Raw genomic sequence first — 10398 nt, 5'->3', positions numbered from 1 at the left:
AAGAGAGGATTAATAATAAGCAACCCACACTTAAATCATAAGCACTCTCACTAGTCTAAGCTAACTAAGGATTCAAATTAAGGACATTATTATTTTCCGCTTAGAGTTAATGATGTGCTAAATAAAAAGAACAAAGGGGTAAAATAGGCTCAAAATTGGTTTGCAAGGGATAATGAAAGGTAAGGCCATATGGGTATGTAAGCTCAGTGAAACAAAGGCCTCAATCATGTAAGTGTATGCATACATCAAATTATGAAAATATAGAATTAAGCAAGACAAAGATCACAATTTTAGAGAGAAAAAACACACATCAAAAATAAAATATTGGTTGAAAAATGCAATCAATTTAAATAGGCTCAAAATCTCACAGGTTTTGTGTGTTCGAGCTCTAAACCATGTTCCAATATAATATTTCTTCAAACAAGTGTAGTTAAAATTTTATTCAAATTAGTGAAATACTTTAAAAGGTTTCTTGAAAGAGAAAATATTACTTTAACCAAGTGGTAAAATATGCAAAAATCAAACAAATATGCAAATGCAACAACTAATCTACAAAGAAAATAAAATATTGGTGTTGAGACAAGAAAGTACTAACCCATGGAGATCGGTATCGACCTCCCCACACTTAAAGATTGCACCGTCCTCGGTGCATGCTGAGATTTGCAGGTGGATGGGTTGTTTCAACTGTTGCTTTTCTCTAAGGATTGTGCAAATGGACTTGTCTGTCTCCCCATGTAAAATGTCTTCCGCTTCTCTTCCGGGTGGCCATCCTGAAAGAAAAAGGGAAGAAGAGTAACCCAGAAATAGAGATAAGAAAATAAAAGAAGTATGGGTTAATGCCAAATGATAAGGGTCTCATTTACATGGAAGCTTCAACATGTAAGGGAGAAAACAATAGAAGCCATGGCATACCAATGGTGCAAAATTTGCAACAATGGGGAAAAGAGTGGGGGAGGAGAGATAATATAAATTCATATCAATGTAAAAGTAACACAAATATAAAAGATTGGTATTGATTTAAATAATATTACTCAATCAGAATTAAACAAGTCACTAAGCATCAAGAAAATACCAAAAAAGATGTAACAGTTGAATAAGAATATTTGAACACCAATAATAATTTTAGAAAAATAAAAATATGCAATGAATGAAAGTATGTAAATAAATTAAATAAGCTAGAATGGGAGTGAGAGAAAATAAGAAAGGAAGAAGAAAGAAATAAGAAAAGATAAGAGAATAAGGATTCGGAGAAGAAAAGATAAGAAAATTGGCACTAATCTGGATAGGTTGTGCGATGCTGGCGACGCGGTCGCGTGGGTGACGCGGTCGCGTGGTGCGCGATAAGGTTGAATGACGCGGACGCGTGGGACACGCGATCGCGTGACTCGATTTGTGCTGGTGGCGCGAGTGCAGCCTCGTGGTCGCACAACTCTCTGTTCAAAACTTAGTATTGCCAAAATCCTGGGTGACGCGGTCGCGTGGTCGACGCGATCGCGTGGGTGGCCTTATTTCCAATATGACGCGGACGCGTGGGGCACGCGTTCGCGTGGTGAGGCTTGGGCTTCCAGCACGATTCCAGCCCAACTCCAGCACAACTTTCGGCCAATCACCCTTTTTACGCCGATTTCAGGTCACGCGGCCGCGTGGGGCACGCGATCGCGTGGGAGGCCAGTATTCCCCTGCGACGCGGACGCATCAGCGACGCGATCGCGTGGGGTGATTTGTGCCATTGGCACGCCTCCAGCGCTGCTCTTGCGAAACTCTCTGTTTATTTATTTGTTTCTTCACTCCCCTTGCGACGCGGACGCGTCGCTGATGCGGTCGCGTCGCGTGCTCGCTTTTTTTTTAAATCTGAAAAGATGCAGAATGCAGTGTTAATATGAATGTGATGCAAAACTCCAGGTTCAATATAATAAAATAAAATAAAATTTAAAAAACAAATAAAACTAAATAAAAATGAAAAAGGACGATCATACCATGGTGGGTTGTCTCCCACCTAGCACTTTTAGTTAAAGTCCTTAAGTTGGACATTTGATGAGCTTCCTGTTATGGTGGCTTATGCTTGAACTCATCCAGGAATCTCCACCAGTGTTTGTGATTCCAGTGTCCTCCGGGGTCCCAAACTAAGCATGTAAAGCCCTTAAGAAGCTTCAAAAAGATTCTTAGGCTCCCGGGGTGTTGGATGTCAGAACAGATTCCAGAATCCCAAACCTTGCTATTGCACCCGTCTTCTTGTTGATCCTCATGATTCCATCCGGGTGGTAAGCAATCTGAATTCTCACTAAAGCGGCCAAACAACTTCCTAGACCCATTCAGTCGAGCTTTATGCCAACCCTTGCGTTTAAACTTAAAGTTTCCAACCATAATGAACCTTGCAGGACAGTTCTTACCACTGACCATCTTCCTCTTACTTTTAATGCCACAAAGAGCTCTAAGTTGACCATCCGTCTCCAGTAGCCCATATTCAAGTGGGATTAGAAAGCTAAGGGATATGAATTTTACCCACTTGAATGTTGTGAAGGATGATGGCAACTTAGGGGGAGGGGTTTCCAACAACTTTGGCAAGGTAATTTCAAGCTCCACTCCCTTGTGCTCTTCTTTGACATCTTCTACCTCTTGATCAACCTCTATAAAATCTTCAACCATGATCTGCCTTGGAGGTTGTACGCTCTTCTCATCATCAACATCAAACACCGTGGAAGGAGGCTCTGTGATTGGACTTTCCAATGGAGGTACAACATTTCTTAAGTCCGCAACCACTTCTTCCTTTTTAATAATTGCTGCTTTGTCCAGGTATTTAAGTATAAAATTTACTCATCCTCGATGTTTTTCTTTCTATGACAACTCCTTTCAACTACTCCTTTATCTTCAAGGGTCTCTCCTACCTTTACCCGTAAGGCCTCCTCTAACTCTTTATGAAGTATAGATTTGCGAAGATGATTCCTTCTTTCCTGTTCCATATCAATAGCATAATTGGGATCATCTTGCTCTTGGATTGATGGATGTGGGTGCTCTTCCATGGATGGTGGTGATGGGATGGAGAGATTATTCTGTGGTTGATAAGGAAGTGCACTAGAGCTTGAGGGTTGATTGTTAAAGGTATTTGGTGGTCTGATTTGGGTGAAGAGAGCTTGTATAGTAGAATTTAGATCGGCAAGTGCTTTCTCCATGGAGATTTGGGGTAGATAGGAGGGTTCATTTGGTTCATAAGGTGGTTGGTATGGTGGATAAGGGTTAGGGTCATATGGAGGTGAATGGTGGAAAGGGGCTTGTGAGTTTGGTGGTCCAAAGTTATGTTGAGGAGGGGGTTCATAGGCATATGGTGGCGGTTGTTGATAGTCCATTGGAGGTGGTTGTTGCCATGAGGGTCGATCAAATCCTTGTGGCTCCTCCCATCTTTGATTGTTCCAACCTTGATGCCTGTTCTCATTGTAATTTCTTCTTTCTGCAACATAATTGTAACCAGACTCATAGCCAAAGGGGTGAGAGTTCATAGTAGCAAATAAAAAATTAAAAACAAAAAAAATAAAAATAAATTTAAATTAAAAGGTTATTTAAATTTTGAATTTGAAAATTAAATTTTGAAATTTGAATTTTTGAATTTAAAAAATTTTTAAATTTAAATTTTGAAAATTTTTAAATTTGAATTTTGAAATTTGATTTTTGAAATAAGATAAGATAAGATAAAAATTTTAAAAATAAAAATCTGAAAAAAATTTTTTTTCGAAAAAATTAATTAAAAATATTTTTGAATTTAATGAAGAAAGAGAAAAACAATAAAATGACACCAAATTTTAAATTTTTAGATCAAAACGAAGAAAACAACTAAGAACAGCTTGAAGGTCAAGATGAACGTGAAGAACAACTTGAAGATCAAGATGAACACTAAGAACAAATTTTTGAAAAAAAATTTTTTTTAATAACTAAATAAAAATAAATAACCTCTTAATTTATGGAAAAGCAAAAATAAAAACAAATAAACAAGCAAAAATAAAAAAAATATTTACAATAACCAATAATAAGACACACGTTTGCAATTCCCCGGCAACGGCGCCATTTTGACGTCAGGATTTTTGTCAGTAAAGAATGTCATAAAAACAGTCGCGTTGTAGATATAGTCTCTAAACCGACAAAAATCCCTTCGTACAAACGTTTTGGTTGTCACAAGTAACAATCCCCTTTTTAAAATTGATAACCGAGTATTTAAACCTCGGGTCGTCTTCTCAAGAAATTGCAGGGAAGTATGTTCTTATTATTGGTTATGAAGATTGTAAATTGGGGGTTTTGGAAGTAAGGTGGGAATATGTTATATGACAAGTAAAATAAAATAATAATAATAAAATCTCTTGGCAAGGTATAAGAAATTGGAAGTCCAGACCAAGTTATCCTTATCAATGATAATGAAAATTGAATCTTAATTTCACTTAGTTAACTCTTACTTAAAGCAGAGGAAGGTCAAGTCACTAATTAGTTTGATCTTCAAATCCTAGTTAATTTCTAAGAAAAGATTGGGATTATTGAAACTCAGTTCAATTAGCAAAGATAACAATTAACAATTATGCTGTTAAGTTGGATAACTCCTGAGTTATTAATTTCTTAACCAAAGTCAAGAATGTAGAAAGCTAAATTAAAATCACAAATATCTGGAATACCTCAGATAAAATACATTTCAAGCAGTAAAATCTAACATGTAAAAGTTCATAAGCCAATTGGGCAACATAAGTCAAATACAAATAAAAGCATTAGAGTATCTGAAAGTAAAAGAGAAATATGAAAAAAAAGGAATATTGAACCTGGATCGAGAGTTACTCCTAAAACTAAGAGAAATCCTAAATCCTAATCCTAAGAGAGAGGAGAGAACCTCTCTCTCTAAAACTACATCTAAAACATGAAAAGTGAATTATTAGAGCCTCTCTATGGATGGATACATTCTCTCACTTTATAGCCTCTAATCTGTGTTTTCTGGGTCGCAAACTGGGTCAGAAACAGCCCAGAATTCGCTGGTTGCAAATTCAGATTTGCTGATTTTCGTCACTTGTGACGCGGCCGCATGGATCACGCGGTCGCGTCGTCTAGCGTTAGGGGAACTATAACATATTATATATCAAATCAAAGCCCCGGACGTTAGCTTTCCAACGCAACTGAAACCGCGTCATTTGAACCTCTGTAGCTAAAGTTATAGCTGTTTGAGTGCAGAGAGGTCAGGTTGGACAGCTTAGCAATTTCTCCAACTTCTTGCATTCCTTCCACTTTTGCATGCTTTCTTCCCATCCTCCAGGCCATTCCTGCCTTATAATATCTGAAAACACTTAACACACATATCAATGCATCTAATGGTAATAAGAGAGGATTAATAATAAGCAAATATAAGATCAAAGAAGCATGTTTTCAATCAAAGCACATAATTAGGAAGGCAAATGTAAAACCATGCAAATAATATGAATAAGTGGGTAAAGAGTTAATAAAAACCACTCAATTGAGTACAAGATAAACCATAAAATAGTGGTTTATCACCTACCCTACCCTACCCGTACTCTTAATATATTATATAATATATATGTAAAAGTTATGTATGTAGTGAAGAAAGTGAGTCTTGTATGTATTCACAATCTTCTTCTTATAAAAACTTGAAATAATCACTAACCTAGTTGATAATCATATTATTTGTAATTTTATGTTGAATTTCTTTAAGATATTGTTTTTAATTTTAATTTGAACTTAGTTTTTTATTTTCTATTTTATTAATATGTATGAAATTTGGAATGGTTGAATTTTATATTTATTTGAATTTTTTTTTGTTTATGCGGGTAGGGTCGGGTAAGGTAGGGTTTAAAACTTTAGGGTGCGGGTAGAGTTAGGGCTGAGAGATTCTCAACCCACGGGTAGGGTAGGGTAGGGTAGAACTTTAAAAAAGTTTTCCACCCACGGGTAGAGTTAAGGTAGAGTCTAAACCCTACCTTACCCTACCATTGCTAGCCCTACACAAGAACGTCTTATTCAAATATGTTCATTCCATTCTTAAATTGGTTCTAATTTAAATCTGTTCTTAAATTGGTTCAAACCAAGCATATGAACTTCAATAACACACATTCTACTGGCTTGGAAGTCATTCTCTCTATGAAAAATAAATGAAAAATAAATTTGTTCTTCAAAGAAGCAAGACAAATTCCCAACATTCTACTTCTACTCAATGTCAATATTCAACAATAGCATCATAAAACAAAAACACTTGCTGTGAAAAATAAAGAGGGCAGAGACTATTCACAAGATTCTACCTCTACTCAATCTCAATATTCAACAAAAGTATCAACAGATTCTCTACTAAACCCTATAACCAATAGAAGAAACAAATTAAAAAATGGACCATATGAAAACAGGACAAATAAAAAGGAAAAAGAGGAGGTATATAAAAACATCAAAGATGATAGCAATAGTCAGAGAGAACGAAGATGGAGAAAGAGACCAATAAAGAGCGATGACGACGAAGGTGAAATTGATACCGAGGAGGAGAGTGGTGAAATTGCCAAAAAAGAGAACCATATTCAAAGTGATGGAGAAATGGTGGACTTCCTCTTCGGAGGCAAAGTTGACACCGAAGAGGAGAATGGCGCCAACGAAATGGGGTGATTTGATGGGAAGTATGTGGATTGCATCAAATCAATAAACTCTTCTATAAATAAAAAATGTTGGTTGTGTACTATAAGTTAATATATAATGCTTATCCTCAAGAAAAATTAATATTAGTTACCTTTAATCATATAATAATTGATCGTAATTAGCTTGACTTCTTTTTTCTTGTTCATCGGGCTTTTTAGTTCGCATTCTTCTCGTCTTGTTTCGATGCTGCTACTATAGTAACAACCTAAGGGAAAAAACAAGTAACACATAAACCAGTCAATGGCTTCTTTATGTTTATATATCAAAATTCAAAACTGTTCATCTGGTCCCCGGGGTTCTGAATTGGATTTTCTGGGATCAATCTATTATCATTCTTTCTATTCTACAATGATATACACGTGCGCCTGCTATCATTCAATTTAACAACACATTTTCTTTTCCAACTTAGCTTCTGTTTCAGGTGCTACCCTGTTATCAAGTCCATCTAACATTTTGTGTTCTCATATTTGTTGCATCATCGTGTTGAGTTTAGGGCTTCGGTTCTTTTTTTTTTTCCATCTTATTTTCTTTTTCTCTTCTTTTTGGCTGAGGTATACTTTTTTGTATTTATCTCTATATATCCATCATCATGTTCCCTCTTCTACTTGCTTTCACACTTTAATTTCTCTCTCCTAATATATATACCTATAATTGACATTTTTTTTTGGGATAACAACATCTATATATAAAATAACAAATAGGTCTCATGAAGCATCAAATGAAAAGAAAATCTGATCCCTTGTGATTTCTGCTCATATTTTATTTAGGGTAACCACCACCTAAGTGTGAAAAGGACTACTAGCCAACCTTTCCTTACATACATGATAAAAACTCAGATGAAGTCCACCTCACGTGAAGTTGATATAGCTCGTGAAATTGATAACTGAAAACTATTAAATGAAAATTTAGTCAAAAAAATTAAATCATCTAATGACTTCAATTATTAACTTCACATGAAATCGAATGCACGTAAGTTTCCACTTACATACATTCTATATTTTAATTTATTTATCCGGGGTTTATTTGATATATTTGAGTATATACTCTTATTTAATTTTTAAAAAGAATTTAATTATTATATATTTTATCATTAAAAGTTTAATTTTTAAAATTTGGAATTAAGTATTAATTTATATATTACATTAAATATAATATAAAAATTTAATTAACTTTCTGTTTCTATCTCCCTTCCAAATGTTATCTAGGAGAAACAATTGGGCAAGTGGAAGGGATGAGAGCGGAGTGCCGCCGGTGGTGAATAGTAAACCTGTCACGTCGATATGGCACCGGCCCCACTAACCCATGTGATTTGAATTACCATTTTCTGAATCCCCCAACAAATTAAATTATTTTATTTATTTATTTATTATTACACACTACACAACACTGTTCATCACTTCTCTTTCATTCATCCCTTCTTTTCCTTTTCACGTCCCATCTATCCACTCTCTCTCTCTCTCCCCTTCGTTCTTTTCCTTTCTCTTCTTTTCTTCCTTTCTTCTCATCAAAACAAAACAACTCTATCAGAAATCACTAACACCCACCCCTTTCAATTTCCCTTTCCTTCTCTCAAATAAACACTTGATCGATCGAACCTGCCATGGACTCTGCACCGGGGGAACCACCTCCACTGGTAACTGCCGACACACCTCCTCCTCCTCCTCCTGCGCCACCGAGCCGCTACGAATCGCAGAAGCGTCGTGACTGGAACACGTTCCTGCAGTACCTTCGGAACCACAAGCCGCCATTGACGCTTGCACGGTGCAGCGGCGCACACGTCATCGAGTTCCTCAAGTATCTCGACCAGTTCGGGAAGACCAAGGTGCACGTCACGGGGTGCCCTTACTTCGGACACCCGAATCCTCCTTCGCCCTGCGCCTGCCCCTTGAAGCAGGCATGGGGCAGCTTAGACGCTCTTATAGGACGTCTAAGGGCAGCCTACGAAGAAAACGGAGGACGGCCCGAGTCCAACCCGTTTGGGGCTCGGGCCGTCCGGATTTACCTTAGGGAAGTTAGAGAAGGACAGGCTAAGGCTAGAGGGATTCCTTATGAAAAGAAGAAGCGCAAGAGAAGTACTACCGTCTCAGCCACCACTGTAATTAGTGATGGCGGAGAAGTCAGTACTTCTCTTGCTAATGTCTCCACGGTCGTCACCAGGGAAAGTGACGGTGGTGGTGGTCATGGTGTTATTAATGTTAGTGTAGCTTCTACTAGTGCTACTAATACTACACCTAGCGTTGTTGCTACTGCTACTACAGTATAGTTTTTTTTCCTCCTTAAATCGAATTTTCTTACTTCCTTTTTTTATTTTCCTTCTTCTAATTTTTTATAACCACTACTATTGTTATTATATATTTATTAGTAAGGAAATTAGTTTTTGAATTACGGCTTATTGTAAGTTAGACATCTACGAAATTCTTCTGAGATTAAGTCGAAGATAGTGTAATAATATAGCACATTTATTCGAAGCTCTTATTTTAATTTAGGGTTGACAATTGAAAAAATGAAATATTATTTGATTTAAGTAATAAAGAGTTATCAAAATAAAGCAAAGATTACTCATCTATTCAAATGCAATCATATGCTATGTTCAATGAAATTCTGTGCATATAAGAATGTTATTTAAAACTAGACTTTTGTTTAGTTAACTACTATAGCTCCATCCTCTGGCTGCTGCTATATATTTTGTTTTGCTTTGGTTAATGGTCTATAATGTTTTGCCTAATATAGTTTCTCGGAACAAAGTTATTTTTCTAAAAAGGAAGACTCCAAAGTCTTAAAGCCACCATCACATGCATCGTTTTCATCATGTATGTCGATGAATTCATTCTCCACTGATCTGTTTTTCTTTATGGGGGCTTTTGATGTTGAGGAAGAGATGAATTTTAATTTTGAACTTTGGACCCATATCCACTAAAACCATGATTCATCTACTGATGATAATGTACTGAAATTATATCTCTGTATTACTTTTTGTTTGTTTCTTTTTTCTTGCGCTATATTTTTCCGTTTCCCCTTTATTTCTCTTCATGAAGAAATGTTCACACTTTTGTATTTAGGAGGAACTTTCACTTTCTGGCCTTTTTTAGATCAACCACGTAATTTCTTATAGGGGTACTTTAATTTTTTTTTAATCTCTTTTATTTTTTCTTTATTATATATGCGGTGCCCACTCTAACCATTTCGATTTCTATGCATGTCTTGGCCATGGTATTGGTATCATATTTATGTGCTTCATTTATATAAGGAGTAGGGATGAAAGAGATTTGCTCATTGGTGGTTGGGGGGAATTGGCTTAGGCTTTAGTAGGGTACGTTGTTAGTGTTGTTATTCTTACGTTTGTCCTTTTAATAATAATAATATTGTAATAAATCAATTTTATTTTAAAAAATAGTGAGTGTTACATGAAACTATTACTTTTTCTAAAAGTTTAAGAAGACACCATATAAATAGTTATATTTTTAATATTTTTTTAAGTAATAGCCTATTTTTTTGAATTTGTTTAATTTTTGTATAATTTTTTTTTCTTTTAATTTGTCGTCTATACAAAAATCAAACAAATCCAAAAATAAATTCTTAACTTGAGGGAAAGTATTAGAGATATAATTATTTATGTTACTTTCTCCTGTCAGATTAAACTTTTAGGAGAAGTGATTTCATGACAGTGAGACTAGAAGATTGAGAAAAAATCACAAGATCTATTTTGATCCGACTCAAAAGTGATTTGAAATAAATCGAAGT

The 10398-nt window shown here is 35.7% G+C and overlaps 1 protein-coding gene across 1 annotated transcript; it reads left to right on the top strand.

Moving 5' to 3' along the window:
* LOC107608007 (protein LIGHT-DEPENDENT SHORT HYPOCOTYLS 5-like) lies at positions 8047-8962 on the top strand. Its single transcript, XM_016309899.2, has one exon. It carries the CDS (start codon positions 8258-8260, stop codon positions 8918-8920), a length of 663 nt encoding a protein of 220 aa, XP_016165385.1. The 5' UTR covers positions 8047-8257; the 3' UTR covers positions 8921-8962.

Source organism: Arachis ipaensis, chromosome B07 (assembly GCF_000816755.2).
Source record: "Arachis ipaensis cultivar K30076 chromosome B07, Araip1.1, whole genome shotgun sequence".
In the NCBI taxonomy this organism is placed as follows: Eukaryota; Viridiplantae; Streptophyta; class Magnoliopsida; order Fabales; family Fabaceae; genus Arachis; species Arachis ipaensis.
This window is presented reverse-complemented; position numbering and strand designations above follow the sequence as displayed.